General features: G+C 40.5%; 1 protein-coding gene across 1 annotated transcript in view; it reads left to right on the forward strand.

Moving 5' to 3' along the window:
• LOC139748500 (dynein axonemal heavy chain 6-like) overlaps positions 1 to 23869 on the forward strand; it is a 142557-nt gene that overhangs the window by 94821 nt on the left and 23867 nt on the right. The window contains exons 43-54 of the mRNA XM_071661577.1: positions 1027 to 1161; positions 6024 to 6200; positions 7560 to 7756; positions 9108 to 9252; positions 11050 to 11150; positions 12000 to 12237; positions 14193 to 14353; positions 16478 to 16619; positions 21762 to 21950; positions 22489 to 22631; positions 22949 to 23129; positions 23396 to 23575. Coding sequence (XP_071517678.1) covers positions 1027 to 1161; positions 6024 to 6200; positions 7560 to 7756; positions 9108 to 9252; positions 11050 to 11150; positions 12000 to 12237; positions 14193 to 14353; positions 16478 to 16619; positions 21762 to 21950; positions 22489 to 22631; positions 22949 to 23129; positions 23396 to 23575 — 1989 coding nt within the window. The remainder of the gene's footprint in view (positions 1 to 1026; positions 1162 to 6023; positions 6201 to 7559; positions 7757 to 9107; positions 9253 to 11049; positions 11151 to 11999; positions 12238 to 14192; positions 14354 to 16477; positions 16620 to 21761; positions 21951 to 22488; positions 22632 to 22948; positions 23130 to 23395; positions 23576 to 23869) is intronic.

Below are 23869 nucleotides of genomic sequence, written 5' to 3' on the forward strand. Positions count from 1 at the left end.
CAGCATATACAGAAGTATCTATTATAAAAATTTCAAGAAAATCTATTTTTTCAAAAAATCAAGAAAAATCCAAGGCTATAGCCTTGGATTTTTTTCCCCTCAGATTTTCAACTTCCTCAGATTTTAATGAAAATCTGCGTACATATGTTATTTTATATGGTATTTAAGTATTTGGAGTCAAAAGACTGTAATTCATAATATTAACCCTTGTAAGTAGCACCTGGACTAATTATGATAAAATTTAAATGCTAATTACTCGACTAATTATACGAATTTTAAGATTATAACCACAGGTTCGTATTCAGCATATACAGAAGTATCAATTCTAAAAATTTCAAGAAAATCTATTTTTTCAAAAAAATCAAGAAAAATCCTTGGATTTTTTTCCCCTCAGATTTTCAACTTCCTCAGATTTTAATGAAAATCTGTGCACAGATGTTATTTTATATGGTATTTAAGGATTTGCAGTCAAAAGACAGTGATTCATAATACTAACCCTTGTAATTACCCCCTGGACTAATTATGATTAAATTTAAATGCTAATTACTCGACTAAATATACGAATATTTAGATTTTAACCACACATTCGTATTTAGCATATACAGAAGTATCTATGCTAAAGAGGTCAAGAAAATCTAATTTTTAAAAAAAAAATCCCTTGTATTTTTTTTTCTTTTTGTGCTCAGATTTTCAACTTACTCATATTCTAATGAAAATCTGTGTATAGATGTTATTTTATATGGTATTTAAAAATTTGGAATAATTAGAAAATTTTGCAGTCCATACAATTCAGAATGGAATCAAGTGATAAAGGAGTTAAAAGAAAGCATGTGAACTGTATATTGTATTAAGAAATGGCCCTATTTAATGGACTTTTGGCATTAATGGGCACCCTCTCCTCCCTATTAGCACATTAAATCGAGGGTTTACTATATTCTTTAAATCCCCTTACTATACCTTTGGTCATCACTTGTCTGGTAAAAGCCTACAATTACCACCATCATATAAAACTGTGTGTCCTAGTAGGTGCTGGCACAGGAGGCAGCGCTGACTGTGACTGTATCAGACTTTGTGGAGTCCTGTCGGGTAACAGTGAACCTGCTGGCGCGACGAAGGGCTCAGCTCCGTGACTCTGTGGCTCTGTTTAAAGGTGGTATGGAAGTAAGTGCTTGCATAGATCTCTCGATTTTTCTACAGGTAACTGTACGTCTGGCCTGTAATAGTCTGGAACACAGGAGTATTTTATGTTTAAAGGATTGTGTTGTGCAGTTTTACACATTAGTCTGGTTGCTGTGAAGATGTTAGTCTATTCAGGCACCTGTACATACATCGTCATCATCAGTATAATGATCTATAATCATTTCCTTAAATATATTTACTTTTATCATACTTAATTGCGGTCTCAAGTGTTAGCGAGGTAGCACAAGGAAACAGATGAAAGAATGGCCCAACCCACCCACATACACATGTACATACATAAATGCCCACACATGCACAGATACACACCTATACATTCCTGCGTATACATACATATACATACACAGACATATACATATATACACATTTACATTGTCATACTTGCTGCCTTCATTCATTATTGTCGCCACCCTGCCACACATGAAATAGCACACACACACACACATTCGTTCACCCAGTCTCTAATGCACCGAAACCACAGCTCCCTTTCCACATCCAGGCCCCCCAAAACTTTCCATGGTTTTCCCCAGATGCTTCACATGCCTTGGTTCAATCCATTGACAGCACGTTGACCCCGGTATACCACTTCGTTTCAATTCGCTCTATTCCTTGCGCGCCTTTCACTCTCCTGTATATTCTGGCCCCGATTGCTCAAAAATCTTTTTCACTCCATCCTTCCATCTCCAATTTGGTCTCCCACTTCTCCTCGTTCCCTCTACCTTGACATGTATATCCTTTTGTCAATCTTTCCTCACTAATTCTCTTCATGTGACCAAACCATTTCAACACACCCTCTTCTGCTCTCTCAACCACACTCTTTTTATTACTGCACATCTCTCTTACCCTTTCATTACTTCCTCAATCAAACCACTTCACACCACATATTGTCCTCAAACATTTCATTTCTAATGCATGCACTCTCCTCTGCACAACCATATCTGTAGCCCATGCCTTGCAACCATATAACATTGTTGGAACTACTATTCCTTCAAACACACCCATTTTTGCTCTCTCAGATAACGTTCTCGCTTTTCACACATTCTTCAATGCTCCCAGAACCTTCGCCCCCTCCCCCACCCTGTGACTCACTTCTACTTCCATGGTTCCATCCACTGATAAATCCACTCTCAGATATCTAAAACACTTCACTTCCTCCAGTTTTTCTCCATTCAAACTTACCTCCCAGTTTACTTGTCCCTCAACCCTACTGAACCTAATAACCTTGCTCTTATTCACATTTACTCTCAACTTTCTTCTTTCACACACTTTACCAAACTCAGTCACCAACTTCTGCAGTTTCTCACCCGAATCAGCCACCAGTGCTGTCTCATCAGCAAACAACAACTGACTCACATCCCAAGATCCCAAGCCCTCTCATCCACAACAGACTGCATACTTGCCCCTCTCTCCTAAGCATACTTGTCCCTCTCTCCAAAACTCTTGCATTCAACTCCTTCCACTGCTTCTAGCAACTTACTTTCCATACCATATAATCTTAATACCTTTCGCAAAGCATCTGTCAATCCTACCATATATCTTTTCCAGATCTATAAATGCTACATACAAATCCATCTGTTTTTCTAAGTATTTTTCACATACATTCTTCAAAGCATACACCTGATCCACACATCATCTACCAACTCTGAAACCACACTTCTCTTCCCCAATCTGATGCTCTATACAAGCCTTTACCCTCTCAATCAATACCCTCCCATACAATTTCCCAGGAATACTCAACAAACTTATACATCTGTAATATGAACCCTCACCTTTATCCCCTTTGCCTTTGTACAATGGCACAATGCATGCATTCCACCAGTCCTCAGGCACTCCACCGTGAACCATACGTACATTGAATATCCTTACCAACCAATCAACAACACAGTCTCCCCCTTTTTTAATAAATTCCACTGCAATACCATCCAAAACTGCCGTCTTGCCAGCTTTCATCTTCAGCAAATTTTTCACTACCTCTTCTCTGTTTACCAAACCGTTCTCCCTGACCCTTTCACTTTGCACACCACCTCGACCAAAACCCCCTATATCTGCTACTCTATCATCAAACACATTCAACAAACCTTCAAAATACTCACTCCATCTCCTCACTTCACCACTACTTGTTATTACTTCCCCATTAACCCCCTCGCCATTGTTCCCATTTGTTCTGTCTTATGCGCTTTATTTACCTTCTTCCAAAACTTCATTTTTTTATTCTCCCTAAACTTTAATGATACTCTCTCTCCTCAACTCTTTCACCTCTTGCACCTTTCTTTTGACCTCCTGCCTCTTTCTTTTATACACCTCCCAGTCATTTGCACTACTTCCCTGCAAAAATCGTCCAAATGCCTCTCCTCTTTCACAAACAATCTTATTCCTTCATCCCACCACTCACTACCCTTTCTAATCTGCCTACCTCCTACCTTTCTCATGCCACAAGCATCTTTTGTGCAAGCCATCACTGCTTCCCGAAATACGTCCTATTCTTCCCCCACTCCCCTAACATCATTTGCTCTCACCTCTTGCCATTCTGCATTGAGTCTCTCCTGGTACGTCTTTACACAAGTTTTCTTTCCAATCTCACTTACTCTCACTACTCTCTTCTCCCCAACATTCTCTCTTCTTTTCTGAAAACCACTACAAATCTTCACCTTCGCCTACACAAGATAATGATTAGACATCCCTCCAGCTGCCCCTCTTATCACATTAACATCCAAAAGTCTCTCTTTCACATGCCTATCAATTAATACGTAATCCAATAATGCTCTCTGGCCATCTCTCCTACTTACATATGTTATTTTTATATTTATTTTGCTTTGTCGCTGTCTCCTGCGCTTGCGAGGTAGCGCAAGGAAACAGACGAAAGAAATGGCCCAACCCACCCCCATACACATGTATATACATACACGTCCACACACGCAAATATACATACCTATACATCTCAATGTACACATATATATACACACACAGACATATACATATATACACATGTACATAATTCATACTGTCTGCCTTTATTTATTCCCATCGCCACCTCGCCACACATGGAATAACATCCCCCTCCCCCCTCATGTGTGCGAGGTAGCGCTAGGAAAAGACAACAAAGGCCCCATTCGTTCACACTCAGTCTCTAGCTGTCATGTAATAATGCCCGAAACCACAGCTCCCTTTCCACATCCAGGCCCCACACAACTTTCCATGATTTACCCCAGACGCTTCACATGCCCTGATTCAATCCATTGACAGCACGTTGACCCCGGTATACCACATCGCTCCAATTCACTCTATTCCTTGCCTGCCTTTCACCCTCCTGCATGTTCAGGCCCCGATCACTCAAAATCTTTTTCACTCCATCTTTCCACCTCCAATTTGGTCTCCCACTTCTCCTTGTTCCCTCCACCTCCAACACATATATCCTCTTGGTCAATCTTTCCTCACTCATGCTCTCCATGTGCCCAAACCATTTCAAAACACCCACTTCTGCTCTCTCAACCACGCTCTTTTTATTTCCACACATCTCTCTTATCCTTACAGTACTTACTCGATCAAACCACCTCACACCACATATTGTCCTCAAACATCTCATTTCCAGCACATCCACCCTCCTGTGCACAACTCTATCCATAGCCCACGCCTCGCAACCATACATATGTATACTTATGTATATCTCTCTTTTTAAAGCAGGTATTCCCAATCACCAGTCCTTTTTCAGCTCACAAAACTACAAGCTCTTCACCATTTCCATTTACTACACTGAACACCCCATTTACGCCAGTTGTACCCTTAACTGCCACATTACTCACCTTTGCATTCAAATCACCTATCACAATAACCTAGTCTCATGCATCAAAGCTGCTAACACACTCACTCAGCTGCTCCCAAAACACTTGCCTCATGATCTTTCTTCTCATGACCAGCTGCATAGGCACCAATTATCACCCATCTCTCTCCATCCTCTTGCAGTTTTACCCATACCAATCTAGAGTTTACTTTCTAACACTTTGATCACACACTCCCACAACTCTTGCTTGAGGAGTAGTGCTACTCCTTCCTTTGCTCTTGTCCTCTCACCAACCCCTGACTTTAATCCCAAGACATTCCCAAACCACTCTTACCCTTTACCCTTGAGCTTCGTTTCAGTCAGAGCCAAAACATCCAGGTTCCTTTCCTCAAACATACTACTTATCTCTCCTTTTTTCTCATCTTGGTTACATTCACACACATTTAAACACCTCAATCTGAGCCTTTGAGGAGGATGAGCACTCCCCCGCATGACTCCTTCTGTTTCCCCTTTTAGAAAGTTAAATACAAGGACGGGAGGGTTTCTAGCCACCCCCACTCTCTCTCTCTCTCTCTCTCTCTCTCTCTCTCTCTCTCTCTCTCTCTCTCTCTCTCTCTCTCTCTCCCCCCCCCCCCCCGTTTCCTTAAAACATGCCCATATTCTGCTGTATGATCTTCAGTGCATTTGCTTTGTCCCATATGCTTTGCCCAGATGTACTTTTTTTTGTCATTTTCTTTCACAGACTTCTTAGTTTCTATTACTCTCCTTAGAATTAATTTTGGTCTTTGCACCTTTCTGTTTCTTGCAGAATGTTCTATTTTCACAATCTAATATCCTGGCCTCAGTCTGATTCAGTATATATTTTAGTAACAGTACTCTCACCTAACACCACAGTTATTTTTACCGATAGTTTTTAACTTTATTTCATATTGTGGTTCATTAATTTTTCTGTTATACTCCTTGCAATTCCTGCTATCTTAGGAGTATTATCAGTGATAACAGATGTTGTCAGTTGTAGTATCATTATCTTAAACAATCTTACCCAAAGAAACTACAAGAGACGAGTGGCAACGTGGAGGAGCTGAAAGGGGAACTGGGGGAGCTGGAGCCTGAGCTGAAGGCTACTCAGGAGGAGGGTCAGCGCCTTACCCATGCCCTCTCCCAGCAGAGGGCACAGGTGGCCCACATCAGGGACCAGATGCTTGCACAGGAGGAGAAGGTCAAGGTCAGTACAGGTATTAGTATAGTAGATGGTGCTTCTTCCAGCAGTTCATATCTGGAAGGTTTTCTTTTCCTCATTCTATAATATTATTCTCAAAAATTATTTTTTATCATTACCACAGTTTTCAGTCAGGTGATACTTAAGTAGTATAGAAATCTCACATAGGTGTTAAAATTTAGTCACCAGACAGTTTTGGTACAGATGCTCCCCAACATACATCCAAGTTCCATTCAGACCAACTGATTGTATCTTGAAATGGACATAAGTTGTATGTATGTCAGCATGGTATGTAGAATTCGTATACCTATACACCTTTCTTTTATCCTACTCATTTTCTATCATGATCATCTCGTTTTTTTATTAACATGCTTTATTATATGATTCTGTAGTTTGTTCTTGACTTTTAGCAAAGATTCTTCAGTTCACAGATTGATTCATCCAAACTGTTGATGAACTTTGTGGCTGCTTCACCTGTGACTCGAACATTGTGCAAGATATATCTTCTTTTAAATCTATTGAACCAGCCATTTCTTTATGTGAAGTTCTTAATGTAATCCTCTCCTGCTTGACCCTTCAAAGTCTCAAAAAGATCTCTAGACTTTGCCTGAGTTATTTGTAAGCTTAGTGGTTCACGTTTTTGAATTTGATCTTCCATCCACAGCATTGACAATTTTTCCATTTCATGGATGGGCCCTTGTCATTGCTTTGTTATTATCATAGGCTTTATACTTGCTGAACCTTTCGCTGATTCATGTATTTTTTCTTTGTCCTTTAAAATTGTAGAGACCATGGAATGGGACAACAGTAGATGATGTGCAATCAGCTTTTTTTTCATTTCTTCACATTGGTGATTACCTTCATTTTCAATTCCAAATCTAGTCTCTTCCTCGGTTTCTTGCCAGATCTGTCAACATTTGATGGGTTTTTCCTCTTGCTCATCATCTTTGGGGTTTAATACAAAAATGGTTCAGTCCGGCACAAGAATTCATTAGATTCACTTGAATAATGAGAGCAAGAACTGAGAGATGCTGTGATGTACACAATACCAGGATCGTCTGACATTCACCATCATACGCACACAGCCAACTTATGACCAAGCGTAATTTTCCGGTTGTATGTACGATTGGTCATAAATGGCATAGGTCGTAAGTCAGGGAGCATCGGTAGTTGGTCTTTAGACATAGCAATGATAAAGAAACTTTATATTATACCTTTGGCATTATGCTAAAAAGCAATTGTCATATCAGATAATAGGTGCATTAGAATTTAGAAAAGTCTTGTAAACATCTGTTGTAGAATGTATTGCCTACAAGACTTATACTGACGAGTTGTGATACCTAGCATGTTACTGCCTTCCATCAGGAGAAGTCCGAGGCAGTTACAGCTCTGAACGAAGAGGTGGTGCAGGAGGTGGGTGAGGCAGTGCCAGGGTTGGAGGCGGCGGAAAAAGCCATCAGAGCGCTAGACAAGAAAGACCTGGTGGAGGTGCGTGTCCTCAACAAGCCACCAGACCTTGTCCTCGCAGTTATGGAACCCATCTGTCTCCTCCTTAACGTCAAGTAATGACAACACAGAATTTGGGTTTATTTTTCACTTTTTTCCTCTCAGTTTGGCTGTAGTGAGAGTAGTACAATTTATCCTCTATCTGCTTTGAAGCCTGAATGAGACTGTTGATTCCATTTATCTGTATACATCTGATGCCTGTCTAACTAGAACTCCCTCAAAGGTGTGACTATGGCAACAGTCTCCATAACTTAGCCTTTAGTGCTTCACCCTTAGCAAGCCACTGGCAGAGGGCAAGTCTAGGGCAGTGTTTTAAGAGGCTCTTACCTAATATTCCTTATGACTACTTTCATGTAATGCGTAATGCTCCTACCTACTACAACTGCTTAATGTTACCACCTAATGCTCCTGCCTAAATTTTCCTACTTGCTACTTCTATATACTGCTCCAACCATTTTGCCAAATGGCAGGGCTAGCACATAGTGCTCACCGCAGGAAAGTTTAGCTACAGAGAATGAGCTGTGTGAGTTAAGTGTTGTCAAGTGTTACATATGATAAGGAGAGATTGTATGTTTGTGGACAGAATGAAGTCCACATGTTTGTGAGGCAGAAAGAAAAGACAACTACCTGGGTCAGAGGAATGCAACTTGACTACCACTAAAGTGTTGATTACCTTTGTTTGTGTATTCATTTATGCTAAGTCCAATGTGCAGTGCATGAAGACTTTCTGCTAAGATTTCATATATTGTGTATGTAATTGATAAAAGTCAAGAGGCATTAAGTGATCCATGACTTTAGAGCTAATCACTTGAGACATGAAAGGCCTCAACTGGACGTGACATCAGATGTATTAAACTTTTGGACGTGTCAAGGTGTTGTGCTGGTCTACATAACAAACAGATTAGAATGCTTGTGCTTCTTTGATGAAGCCTTGATTTATCGTCGAGGCTCAAGGATGGTGTTAGTTATCTTTATCAGAACTAAACTAAGTGAGAAGCTGTGGAGTTAAAACTGGCCCCATTTGAGTAATTTTTGTAAAACATTGGTGCAAACTGAGAGTTGATGCATTTTAGGGGACATGTGGGAGCAGGAAATTAAACACTCTTCTTCATACCATTTTAGGCAAGATATTATAAGTGGCAATAGGAGAAGGCATTTATTGAACTTGTTACTCAGCCAGTATAGAGCTATGTTTTTGTAGATCTGTGAGCTGCCTCTCATATTTAAAAGTTAAAAATTTTTCAATCTTCTGTCATATTTCACTGTTTAGAAAGGAGGTTAAAATTCTTCTGCTATCTTCCACCATGATTGCTCGGCACATCTGACATTGTCAGCGTTGTTCTCCTAAACTGAAATGCTGTGCTTCCTTCTGAACCTCCATCCTCACCTTGGTATTTCCTCCCACAGGCAGGATTGGTCAGCAATGAAGACACTCTTAGGTGACCCCTCTATGACAAAGAGACTGCTTGAGATTGAAAAGGACACCATCACAGATACCACCCTTAGGAAATTAAAGAAGTACACTGAGAACCCAAAGTTTATACCAGAGGAGGTAATATTTGCAACATTTCAGTGTTTCTTGTAGTCATATAGCCTGATTTTAACACAAGTGAATATATGATTATATATGGTTCTCAGTGAATGTAGGTTTGCGGCAGGGGTGTGTGATGTCTCCATGGTTGTTTAATTTGTTTATGGATGGGGTTGTTAGGGAGGTGAATGCAAGAGTTTTGGAAAGAGGGGCAAGTATGAAGTCTGTTGGGGATGAGAGAGCTTGGGAAGTGAGTCAGTTGTTGTTCGCTGATGATACAGCGCTGGTGGCTGATTCATGTGAGAAACTGCAGAAGCTGGTGACTGAGTTTGGTAAAGTGTGTGAAAGAAGAAAGTTAAGAGTAAATGTGAATAAGAGCAAGGTTATTAGGTACAGTAGGGTTGAGGGTCAAGTCAATTGGGAGGTAAGTTTGAATGGAGAAAAACTGGAGGAAGTAAAGTGTTTTAGATATCTGGGAGTGGATCTGGCAGCAGATGGAACCATGGAAGCGGAAGTGAATCATAGGGTGGGGGAGGGGGCGAAAATTCTGGGAGCCTTGAAGAATGTTTGGAAGTCGAGAACATTATCTCGGAAAGCAAAAATGGGTATGTTTGAAGGAATAGTGGCTCCAACAATTTTGTATGGTTGCAAGGCGTGGGCTTTGGATAGAGTTGTGCGCAGGAGGGTGGATGTGCTGGAAATGAGATGTTTGAGGACAGTGTGTGGTGTGAGGTGGTTTGATCGAGTAAGTAATGTAAGGGTAAGAGAGATGTGTGGAAATAAAAAGAGCATGGTTGAGACAGCAGAAGAGGGTGTTTTGAAATGGTTTGGTCACATGGAGAGAATGAGTGAGGAAAGATTGACTAAGAGGATATGTGTCGGAGGTGGAGGGAACGAGAAGAAGTGGGAGACCAAATTGGAGGTGGAAAGATGGAGTGAAAAAGATTTTGAGTGATCGGTGGCCTGAACATGCAGGAGGGTGAAAGGCGGGCAAGCAATAGAGTGAATTGGATCGATGTGGTATACCGGGGTTGACGTGCTGTCAGTGGATTGAATCAGGGCATGTGAAGCGTCTGGGGTAAACCATGGAAAGTTCTGTGGGGCCTGGATGTGGAAAGGGAGCTGTGGTTTCGGGCATTATTGCATGACAGCTAGAGACTGAGTGTGAACGAATGGGGCCTTTGTTGTCTTTTCCTAGCGCTACCTCACACACATGAGGGGGAGGGGGATGGTATTCCATGTGTGGCGAGGTGGCGATGGGAATGAATAAAGGCAGACAGTGTGAATTTGTGTGCATGGGTATATATGTATGTGTCTGTGTGTGTATATATATGTGTACATTGAGATGTATCAGTATGTATATTTGCATGTGTGGACATGTATGTATATACATGTGTATGGGGGTGGGCTGGGCCATTTCTTTCGTCTGTTTCCTTGCGCTACCTCGCAAACGTGGGAGACAGCGACAAAGCAAAAAAAAAAAAATTATTTTTTTATCCCTGGGGATAGGGGAGAAAGAATACTTCCCATGTATTCTCTGCCTGTTGTAGAAGGCAACTAAAAGGGAAGGGAGCGGGGGGCTGGAAATCCTCCCCTCTCGTTTTTTTTTTTTTTTTCCAAAAAAAAGGAGCCGAGAAGGGGGCCAGGTGAGGATATTTCTCAAAGGCCCAGTCCTCTGTTCATAACGCTACCTCGCTGATACGGGAAATGGTGAATAGTATGAAAGAAAGATACTATTTTTTATATTAAGATTCATGCATGATTCATTGTCATTACAGTTGTTTTTGTTTTGTCATGACTAAATAATATTTTGCACAGGTGGGAAAGGTGTCCAAGCCATGTCGCCCGCTTTGTTCTTGGCTAAAGGCTCTGGAACACTATGCTCAGGTCCTTCGCAATGTTGAGCCCAAGAAATTAAGGTGATTGTTTACAGCACTACTTTCTACTTAGATTAATATTAGATTAGATCTTGATGTCTTGGTATGGAAGGTCATCTTAGGTCTTTCCATCAAAACAAGATCATACTTTAATCCCAGTTATGTTGTGATAATAATCTTTATTATCTGTTATTGATATTGTGATCTTTTGATTCTACCATTTTATGCTATGCATCAGGCATGAAATGAATTTTGTAAGATGTCTTTCAGAGAATGGTGGTGTAATTAGATTAATTGTGACGTTTTTCATTTATGATGGATATTGATTGTGTATTTCATTCAATAGAAGTGGCATTTGAATGCTGAAGTTTCGAAATAGCTGTATAATTTACCATGATGCTATGTTATTTCTTTGCTTGGGGTACATTATTTTTCTGGATCAGCTGCTGTTCAGTGCAATGAGGAGCAGTGTTAAAGTTTACTTGCAGTACCCAGGAAGAGTAACTTTGTGTTTATGAATACAGTATATCTCCCAGTTTAGCATGAGCATGATAGTCAGAAAAATACACATTTAACCAAAAACATTTCCATTGCATTTGTACTGGATGATGACTAATTACAGCCTACTTTTGTTATTACAGTTGTAACTGTCAATGAGTGGTTACACCAAAATACCTACAGATGGATGACTAAAATAGTACCTGCATGTGATTGATGTGGTGGTGTACAAACATGTTTTAGTTTTGATAAATGTTAGATTCACTTTGTCAAAAAAAAATTATGAATTGTTTGTGAATGTTCTCAGATGAATTCTGCTTATTCATTGCAGGTGTTTTAGTTTGATAAGAACAGTTATTTAGATAGTTAAGTTAGTGAATGATTTTGTTGCAGACTGACAGAATTAGAGCGGGAGCTTAGTGGCATCCAGCTGGAGCAACGTCAGTTGCAACAGCAACTGGGGCAGAATGAACGTGAATTAAGCGAACTCCAGGCTCGCTATGAGGGCTGTGTGTGTCGCCGCCAGCAACTTGAAGGTGGCATCAAACGAGCCTCAGCCAGACTGCAGCGTTGCACAAGGCTCACGACCGTCTTAGCTGATGAGGATTCACGATGGTCAGGCAGGATCAAGGTTGGGATATTTATACATTAAATTTCATCAAGAATGAGTTGAGGGTGTGGTGCTGCAAGCTTGGTTATGATAACTGGGGAAAGCTCTGTACTGCTGATGGTGACTTTGTTGGCCTAGGGAGGGCTTAATCTTGTGATAGTAGTTGTGTACTCTGGGGGAGTATGGTATTAATTGACGTGGATGCAGTGGCTTGGGAGGGCTTGGCATTTAGTTGCAATGACTTTTCTTGCAGAGGAGGTAGTTGCACTGTGTACGATGGTTTTGGCTGGTAATTGCTAGTGGTGATTGTGGTGCTTGGAGAGAGCTTGGTATTACTGATGTTATGGTTGGAGAGGCCTTTCTACTGTAAGAATTGGATACGGTGGCTATTTTGGGCATAGTAGTGCAGATGGTAGTTTGGTTCTTAGGAAGGGCTTAGTGCTGCTGACTGTGTGACAGCTGGGGAGGGCTTTGTACTGCTGACGGTGTGTTGACTTATCTGCTGACTCGTGTTGTGGTGCCTCATGAGGGTTTGCCACTGCTGATGGTAGTTGTGATGGTTTGGGAGTGTATGTTATGAGTGAGCTTAGTTGTGATGGTTTGGGAGTGTATGTTATGAGTGAGCTTAGTTGTTATGGCTTGGGAGAGGGTGGTACAGCTGACAGGTGTCTTGGTGGTTGATAGGAGCATGGTACTTCTGCTGGTGGCTGGTGGTGTAATGTTGCTGATGGTGGTCGGGGTGAGTGGAGTGGTATTAGTACTGCTGAAGATGGTTGTGGGTGAGATCATGGTAGTTTTGATGATGAATATAATACCTGAGAAGGTCTAGTATTTCTGAAGGTTCTTGTGGTGAGAAGAGACCATCATATTTATGAAAATGGTTATCGTGATTGAGGAAGGCATGGTGGTGCTGACAGTGATTTTATTAGGTGGGTAGGGTGTGTTGCCACTGGAGATGGCTGCACTGGCTTGGGAGGACATATGGCTGTGGTGGGAAAATTCTGCCAACATTGCTTTTGGTGTTTAGGGGAGTATTGTAAGTGGTAAGATCATAGTAAGAATCATGAGAACTGTTCATGTGAATTATGCACCATTGCTCTCAGGGGCTTGTGAAAATGTTTATGGTGTTATGTATGTACAAGAATTTGTGATAAGTGGATATAGTGATCTCTTTCATGAAATATATTGGTTGTAAGTGATCTTTGGAAGTAGGTTTGGGTTTCATGGGTGTAACTGACTAAAACTGATCTCTGTTGTGTGAATGACATATTCTGTCTAGTCTTACTTTGATTATTAATTTCAACCTTTTAAAGAGGTGGTTGCTAGTTATATACATGTTTATTTTTTCATACATACTCACCTTTTCCCACATTAGTGAGGTAGCTCCAAGAACAGATGACAGCCTGACCCTTAGAGGGAAAAAATTCCTTATTTGGTCCCCTTTTCTGGTTATGTAGGAAAAGTCAAACAGAAGGGGAGGATTTCCACCTCCCCACTCTCACCCTATTTCATTGCCTTCTGTGACACAGAGAAAATATGTGGGAAGCATGCTCTCTCCCCTATCTCTAGGTATTTAGATGTAGATATAGTACTTCAGTGGGAGAAAAAAGCATTGTATGCACAGCAGCCATTTAGGTAACTGTTAAGTTGCAAAATATTATGGATCATTGAGAAAAGTGCAATTTGCATATGACCCTTAGGTACTGTTGGAAAAAGGAATAACAAAGCAACACTCTACCTTGAGAATTCTGTTGTTTCTTAAGGTGAGATAAGATTTTTGATTAGGATGAGCTGAATTATCAAAAATTTTTATGAAAAAAAATTGAAATGATTTCCCTGTAAGGATACTTTATGAAGCAACCATTATATTTTAATTAATGTAAAATTATTAAACCTGCATGTAGTCGCTGAATGTCTTATTCATTACTAACCACTAAACGAGATATGATAGAAATAGAGATCTTATCTTGCTGCAGGTTCTGATGAGTGAGGTGGAAAGTGTCTACGGTGAGTGTGCCCTTGGGGGTGTGGCCGTTGCCTACCTTGCATCCCTCCTACCTTCTGAGAGAGACCGCCTTCTGCACCAAGTCGTCTCCATCCTCACTAACAGCGGGATCATCACACCAAAGAAATACGAGTAAGACTATTGAGTATTTTGCCATATGTTGATCTTTCATTGAAAAAGGTCTAGGACAAGATATGTGAATGAAAAAGAAGGAAAGGGCACACAGAAATTGACAAGAAATGACAGTGTAAACCCTAACTTTTGAGAAAAGTTTGTTGAAAAACTGAAAGCCTTTGATGAAGCAGTATAAGCTGGGATAAAGTTAATATGAATGTACCCACATGTGTAGTGTATGAACAGTGGCTGTCACAGACCCATGTGTCTCCTTAAGACACATTGTGGTGGAATGAAGACTGAAGGAATTTGGTTAATGGGAAAAAAGTTTAAAGAAAAACCTCATTTTTTTAAGAATGATTAATGGAGTACAAAGACTGTAGAGTATAAAGTCTTGAATAAAAAAAGTCGAAAATGAAAAAACTTTGAGAGCAAATGGCGATCCCGAAAAATGAATATGAATTTAAGAGAGAAATAAACTCATTTAGATAGAGGGAAATAAGTTGAGAAGGGAAGTTTTCAATTATTATGGGTATTCTAGAAATATCTGAGAGGTTACATGTAATAATGAATGAAGTTTGCAAAGGATGAAAAAAGTGCTTTAAACAATTGTAACTAATATCGTAAGAGACATGGGTACATTAGGATTAATGGTAGGCATGGAAGATAAGGAACAGATAAGTAAGAGAGCACTGATGAGTCCGAAAATGTAACGACACCGGCATCTAAAGTTTTTTACTTCTGAAATTGTGTCTATTGGTTGTATATTGCACCACACAGTACAGCTGACATTTTCTCTGGAAGGGAAATGCCATGGTCTGAGGTGTGTGGTTGTAGGTGGGGCCTTAACCGCGTCTGTCACTTCACTATATTTGGTAGATGAATTTATATTATTATTGTTATTCGTACTGAAAATATGATATTTCCCTAATTTACCACCTTGATTTGTTTGGCCCATGTGACATGAGAAATGTTTAATCACTAAGTTGTTTCAAAGTATCTTCTGTTTAGTTTGGTTGATTTCTTGTATCAAATTGTCCTTTGTGAATTTATTGTCGTAATCATGTTGAGGATGATTTTTGTATTAGATTCCTATACATATCTGTTATCTTCTACATTATTTTATTATATTCATTGCAATATATGATCAGTCATATGGCATTTCCTTACAAGGAAAATATATTTTGAGAGCCATTGCTATGACTACATTGTTCTTCACATTGAAAATTTTTTTGTCACTAGTGTTCCTCCATCATTTCTGGAACCATATAACCTGAAAATATTTGCAGCATTCAGGGCAACACTAACTCTTGGATCATCTGAATATAACACTTGAATACTACTGTCTTAATTTGATATGGAGCATTCAATCCCCAGATTAAAAAATTGACTACCCATGCCATAGATTTCTTATATGTTAGATGTACTGCATAAGGCCATGGAATATAAGGCCATGGAATATTTTGTTTGAAAAATGTGAGTGCTTTGTGCAGAGTTATTTTGTTCATAAAACGTGCATTGTAAGTCTTGACACCTTTTCGTTTGTCGACCATTGTAAGTCCACAGATATTTTTGGTTTATAGATGAGGCTGCAGATCTGTATATTTTTCTGAAACATTGTTTTTTTGGTCTGATATTGTTGATTATAAGACCTAACATGTATACTCCTTATTTTCATTTATATTTATGAAAAATACTATAGCTTGGAGAATTGTCATTTAGTTATACTTCTCTTTTTCAGTATAGAAATTAATTGCCAGATATTCATAATTTAATTATGTGCTTTTAATTTAGTGGGTTAGTGTTATCAAAACACAACAAATCTTAGCTATTTCCTACATTTCAACTTGTTCTCCTGCTTCATATACCTCTCTTAACTCTCATTTCCTTTTTTCTATCATCCATAGTTACTCCTGTTACATCCCTTGTTATCCTTCCTTTATTTATTGCTGTCTACAATATGACAGTTATTTTCTACGCTCGACTACCCATGCTTGTGTGACCTCTTTCTCCCCTTCATAGTCAGTTGCTTAAGTTAAAGATTTAAGACACTTACTTTTGTGCAGTAGATAACCTCATCATAAGCCATCAGATCTTCTCATATCTGGCTTTCCAATGTACTGCCCCTTGCCTTTGTCACAGCCTGGTGAATACACTGAGCACAGGTGAAGCACGGGAGTCTTGGGAGGCAGCTGACTTGTACTGTGACCCTGCCTGTTTTCTGCAGGCTGCATTTGTCATGGCCGCTGCCCGTAGGACGCTCGTCCTTGACCCTGATTACATGGTGAGTAGGATGATTCTTCTAATTTCATTTAGAAGTGTTTGTGTCTTTCCCAGCCAGTTAGTGTTACACCATTACAAGTAGAACACTCCTCCACTTCATCTTCACATAATGTGTCGATACCTACTCTGTCTTTAATTTCTTATTATTTATGATGTCAGGTTGTGTGATTGTTGATTCACTCACTGACCTACTCTGTTGCTGTTTGATTTTTATTACCTAGATGTTAAGTATCACATGTATCAGTCTAATTGGTCCAGTAATCACTTCCCTGTATACTTACACACAAGCAGTTATGATCATTTGTGAGGTGCTGAGTCACCTAAATACCCCTCTCATTGACTCAAATTATTATCTCTTCATTAATAACACTGTTCTTAATTTTGGAATATAAATATTGTTGAAATTGTATTTCTGCAAATCACTACCTTTTTACATTTTTGAATAAGTCATTCATAACTTTATTATTATTGTAGTGTAATGTGTAATGCACTGTGGTTTTGGTGCATTGCACATGACATTTAGAGACTGAGTGTGAATGAATATGGCCTTTTTTGTCTGTTTCATGGTGCTACCTCGTTGAAGCGAGGGGCAGCAGTGCTGTTTCCTGTGGGATGGGGTAGTGACAGAATTGGATGAAGGTGTGCAAGTATGAATATGTACATGTGTATATATGTCTATCCCCTAGATAGGGGATTAAGAATACTTCCCACATATTCCCTGCGTGTCGTAGAAGGCGACTAAAAGGGGAGGGAGCGGGGGGCTGGAAATCCTCCCCTCTCGTTTTTTTTTTTTTTTTTTTTCCAAAAGAAGGAACAGAGGGGGCCAGGTGAGGATATTCCAAAAAAGGCCCAGTCCTCTGTTCTTAACGCTACCTCGCTAACGCGGGAATTGGCGAATAGTTTAAAAGGAAAAAGTATATGAGAGTAAATGTGAATAAGAGCAAGGTTGTTAGGTTCAGTAGGGTTGAGGGACAAGTTCATTGGGGGGTAAGTTTGAATGTAGAAAAACTGGAGGAAGTGAAGTGTTATAGATATCTGGGAGTAGATTTAGCAGCGGATGGAACCATGGAAGTGGAAGTGAGTCACGGTGGGGGGGGTCTGGGAGTGTTGAAGAATGTGTGTAAGACGAGAACGTTATCTCGGAGAGCATAAATGGGTATGTTTGAAGGAATAGTGGTTCCAACAATTTTATATGGTTGCAAGGCGTTGGCTATAGATAGGGTTGTGTGGAGGAGGGTGGATGCGTTGGAAAAGAGATGTTTGAGGACAATATGTGGTGTGAGACTGTTTGATCGAGTAATAAAGAAAGGGTAAGAGAGATATGTGCTAAAAAATAGAGTGTGGTTGAGAGAGCAGAAGAGGGTGTATTGAAATGGTTTGGTCACATGGAGAGATGAGTGAGGAAAGAGTGACAAAGAGGATATATGTCAGAGGTGGAGGGAACGAGGAGAAGTGGGAGACCAAATTGGAGGTGGAAGGATGGAGTGAAAAAGATTTTGAGCGATCGGGGCCTGAACATACAGGGGAGTGAAAGGCATGCAAGGAAATATGTGGTATACCAGGGTTGACATGCTGTCAGTGGATTGAACCAGGGCATATGAAGCATCTAGGGTAAACCATGGAAAGTTTTGTGGGGTGTAGATGTGGAAAGGGAGCTGTGGTTTTGGTGCATTACACATGACAGCTAGAGGCTGAGTGTGAACAAATGTGACCTTTGTTGTCTTTTCTTTGTGCTACGTTGCTCGCTTGCGGGGGGAGGGGGGTGCCATTTCATTTGCAGCGGGAATGGACGAAGGCAGCATGTATGAATATGTCCATGTGTATATATGTATGGGTCTGTGCATGTATATGTATGTTTATGTTGAAATTTATAGGTATGTATGTGGGTGTTTATGTATATACGTGTGTATGTGGGTGGGTTGAGCCATTCTTTCATCCGTTTCCTTGTGCTACCTTGCTAACACGGGAGACAGCAACAAAGTGTAATAAATAAATGATAGATATGTTTATGAATACTGTTGCTTCATCATATTTTTTATTTCCAGAGATAGATAATCTGGTACTTGGGATGTGGTTGCTCAAGTAGCAATTTTAGATATATAATCACCTGCAGTTCCTTTATGGGCTCTTGAAGGATTTTCTTTCACAATGGTGGACATATGAGGAATTAGGGAATATGCAAGGACTCCTGTTCACCTGCAAAACATACAGTTCTTTCATGATGATGATTCTCGATTTTCCCCAATGCCTTTGTAGGCATTAAATGTTTGATTTTTTTTTTCTTTTTTTTTTTTTGTCGCTGTCTCCCGCGTTTGTAAGGTAGCGCAAGGAAACAGACGAAAGAAATGGCCCAACCCACCCCCATACACATGTATATACATACGTCCACACACGCAAATATACATACCTACACAGCTTTCCATGGTTTACCCCAGACGCTTCACATGCCTTGATTCAATCCACTGACAGCACGTCAACCCCGGTATACCACATCGCTCCAATTCACTCTATTCCTTGCCTTCCTTTCACCCTCCTGCATGTTCAGGCACCGATCACACAAAATCTTTTTCACTCCATCTTTCCACCTCCAATTTGGTCTCCCTCTTCTCCTCGTTCCCTCCACCTCCGACACATATATCCTCTTGGTCAATCTTTCCTCACTCATTCTCTCCATGTGCCCAAACCATTTCAAAACACCCTCTTCTGCTCTCTCAACCACGCTCTTTTTATTTCCACACATCTCTCTTACCCTTACGTTACTTACTCCATCAAACCACCTCACACCACACATTGTCCTCAAACATCTCATTTCCAGCACATCCATCCTTCTGCGCACAACTCTATCCATAGCCCATGCCTCGCAACCATACAACATTGTTGGAACCACTATTCCTTCAAACATACCCATTTTTGCTTTCCGTGATAATGTTCTCGACTTCCACACATTCTTCAAGGCTCCCAGAATTTTCGCCCCCTCCCCCACCCTATGATCCACTTCCGCTCCCATGGTTCCATCCGCTGCCAGATCCACTCCCAGATATCTAAAACACTTCACTTCCTCCAGTTTTTCTCCATTCAAACTCACCTCCCAATTGACTTGACCCTCAACCCTACTGTACCTAATAACCTTGCTCTTATTCACATTTACTCTTAACTTTCTTCTTCCACACACTTTACCAAACTCAGTCACCAGCTTCTGCAATTTCTCACATGAATCAGCCACCAGCGCTGTATCATCAGCGAACAACAACTGACTCACTTCCCAAGCTCTCTCATCCCCAACAGACTTCATACTTGCCCCTCTTTCCAAAACTCTTGCATTCACCTCCCTAACAACCCCATCCATAAACAAATTAAACAACCATGGAGACATCACACACCCCTGCCGCAAACCTACATTCACTGAGAACCAATCACTTTCCTCTCTTCCTACACATACACATGCCTCACATCCTCGATAAAAACTTTTCACTGCTTCTAACAACTTGCCTCCCACACCATATATTCTTAATACCTTCCACAGAGCATCTCTATCAACTCTATCATATGCCTTCTCCAGATCCATAAATGCTACATACAAATCCATTTGCTTTTCTAAGTATTTCTCACATACATTCTTCAAAGCAAACACCTGATCCACACATCCTCTACCACTTCTGAAACCACACTGCTCTTCCCCAATCTGATGCTCTGTACATGCCTTCACCCTCTCAATCAATACCCTCCCATATAATTTACCAGGAATACTCAACAAACTTATACCTCTGTAATTTGAGCACTCACTCTTATCCCCTTTGCCTTTGTACAATGGCACTATGCACGCATTCCGCCAATCCTCAGGCACCGCACCATGAGTCATACATACATTAAATAACCTTACCAACCAGTCAACAACACAGTCACCCCCTTTTTTAATAAATTCCACTGCAATACCATCCAAACCTGCTGCCTTGCCGGCTTTCATCTTCCGCAAAGCTTTTACTACCTCTTCTCTGTTTACCAAATCATTTTCCCTAACCCTCTCACTTTGCACACTACCTCGACCAAAACACCCTATATCTGCCACTCTATCATCAAACACATTCAACAAACCTTCAAAATACTCACTCCATCTCCTTCTCACATCACCACTACTTGTTATCACCTCCCCATTTGCGCCCTTCACTGAAGTTCCCATTTGCTCCCTTGTCTTACGCACTTTATTTACCTCCTTCCAGAACATCTTTTTATTCTCCCTAAAATTTAATGATACTCTCTCACCCCAACTCTCATTTGCCCTTTTTTTCACCTCTTGCACCTTTCTCTTGACCTCCTGTCTCTTTCTTTTATACATCTCCCACTCAATTGCATTTTTTCCCTGCAAAAATCGTCCAAATGCCTCTCTCTTCTCTTTCACTAATACTCTTACTTCTTCATCCCACCACTCACTACCCTTTCTAATCAACCCACCTCCCACTCTTCTCATGCCACAAGCATCTTTTGCGCAATCCATCACTGATTCCCTAAATACATCCCATTCCTCCCCCACTCCCCTTACTTCCATTGTTCTCACCTTTTTCCATTCTGTACTCAGTCTCTCCTGGTACTTCCTCACACAAGTCTCCTTCCCAAGCTCACTTACTCTCACCACCCTCTTCACCCCAACATTCACTCTTCTTTTCTGAAAACCCATACAAATCTTCACCTTAGCCTCCACAAGATAATGATCAGACATCCCTCCAGTTGTGTTTGATGTGTGTAGTAAAAATGTTAACTAAAAATACTGTCCATGACCATGAGTTCACACACCTGCATCCTCATGTATCTGTCCTCTGTCTAATGTAGTTAGGTTGATATGAAGATCATTAATAAAATCCAATCACATACTGCTGCAGAGCTGCAGTAGTTGATGGTGTATCTTTTCCCCATTGACTTGTGCAGCTCCCAGTGTATGTAATACTCTTGTTTCCTGTGTATTAGAAGGCATGAGTGAAAGTACATCTGTAGATCTGGAGGTTGTGTCTTCACCTCTATGACACATGACTAACCTGTATAACCCATGACTAAACAGTTGTCATTCTTTGTATAAGGTATTAAGTTTATTATTACATACACTGCAAGGCAATACACATTTGCAACTAAGTGTTTACTTTCAACTGTGTAGTGTGTGCGGTGGTTAACACGGATGTACGAGAATAAAGGAGGGCTGATGGTTCTCCAGGCTGGTGATGACATTCTGCTTACCAAGGTCCTGTCAGCTGCCCATGCATGCCGTCCTGTCCTCATCCTTCACACTCCCACCTACCTCACACATAGCCTGAGGAAGGTGCTGGAGGTGCCTCGGATCATCCAGGTCAGTCATTTACATATCCAACACACTGAATCTTTGACATTAGGAAGGTTCCCCATGATCACAAGTTCACTATGCTCTTATAATTAAGGTTATGTTGATACAATATAAATGGCTGTATTTCATTTTATGATAGGCCCAACTTGCGGTAAGGTATAAGAGGTGCCACAATTCGTAAGTTATAGTGTGCTGTGAAAGGAGCATCATCACCAGTAGTTTGATGACTTTGTGTCAGACAGAAACCCAGAAAATGTAGAAACTAGAGGCACTTTTTAAATGGTACATAAGTGTGACCCACAGGATAATTTTCCGAGAAACCTTTACTTTTTTCTCATGTCATGGTGTCAACATTAAGAAATAGAACATCAATCCTTATCCCATTTTGTTTCAGATGCTCATGGTGATTTGAGCTCTGAATAATTCTAATGTAAAGAGATTTTGTCCACTAGCATATCATATGTATCTTTGCATTATAATCTCCTCTCTCTATCGTAATCTTTTTATTCATGTATAAAGATGGTATTAATTTGTATGTGTGCAGAGTGGTGAGGGTGTGAGAATGGAGGTGAAAATGGTGCTGGTGACTGGGACTGCCGCCCCCTGCCTGCCCCCTGAGCTGTGTGTTCACCTCACCCGTGTCTCCTTCGCCCTCCCGCCTCTTGTTCTAGAGGAACGACTCCTTAAGTATGCCATTCTTTCATTACAGAGCACCTAGGGCCATTAGAAATGCCAATTATGGTGGTTACCTCACACATTCTTTAACGATACATATGCGTGTTATTACATTAAATATGCAGTCAGGGCATGCGTAATTCTTCATACTTAAGGCAAATACTTTGGAAGGATAGGCAGTTTTTTGTTTCATTTCATATACACCACTGAGAGCAAGTTAGATTGATATTGCAGATAATGTATTAATGAAAAATGGTCCAGTTTGGTGAGAGTTGAGGCAGTTTTTAAAAAGAAGTGGATGTAAGCTTATTGAGAATTTTATGGTACAGTGATGTCCTGAAAATGGAGCGAGAGGACTTGTATGAGCAACGGGCTAACTTGACAGCTAGCATCAAGCGTGACCAGAAAGCTTTAGCTGCTGTTGATGACAACATACTCAGGAAACTAACGCAGGCCTCTACCGCACTCTTGGACAATGAAGAACTACTTGCAGCCTTTTATGAGGCTAAGGTAAGGCAGTGGAGCATATCATAGGCAGTTGGAAGTTGATGGAGGATAGTAGGGGATTAGGTAGACGATAGCTAGTAGTAAGAGAGCAATTTTGTCTGCTGATTCCTTTATCACATGCTCTGACCTTACCAAGTCCATTTATCCATGCAACGCAGATTATTTTCTGGTTCTCGACAGCAAGACTTGTTAAGTAAACTGATTTCTGGCTGTAATGAAAACTTGGGAAATTAATATACATACTGTATTGTTTCCCTGCTGGTGGACAGTCAACGTCAGCTGAGTTCCGAACACGTCTGGCAGAATGTCGGCGGACGTTGCAAAAGATTGGCAACGTGAGGGATAAATACCGACCTGTGGCCACCCGTGGTAGGCTTCTGTTCTCCACCTCCACTGCCCTCAGAAGACTGAACACTGACTATGTCTTCTCCTTCCAGCATTTCCTCCATGTGAGTGTTTTTACCTTCCACAGTATGCCAAAACTTTATAATCATTTATCCATTCATAAAGAAAATATAAGGCTAGTAATTTTTTTGTCATTGTTAATGTAGGCTGTTAGTATTATATAAAAGCATATATGTAAAATCCCTATACCATTCCTTTTTTTACCATTAATATTGAAATGTATATTGTTGGCCTGAAAACTTTTGATAGCAAACTAAAGTAAAATTCCAGATCCTTTTGTCTGGTATTAGTATCTCCAGCATGTAGAGGTAATTGAAGTTTTCATGTCTTCTGTTGAC

This window comes from Panulirus ornatus, chromosome 5, assembly GCF_036320965.1.
Source record: "Panulirus ornatus isolate Po-2019 chromosome 5, ASM3632096v1, whole genome shotgun sequence".
Classification (NCBI taxonomy): domain Eukaryota; kingdom Metazoa; phylum Arthropoda; class Malacostraca; order Decapoda; family Palinuridae; genus Panulirus; species Panulirus ornatus.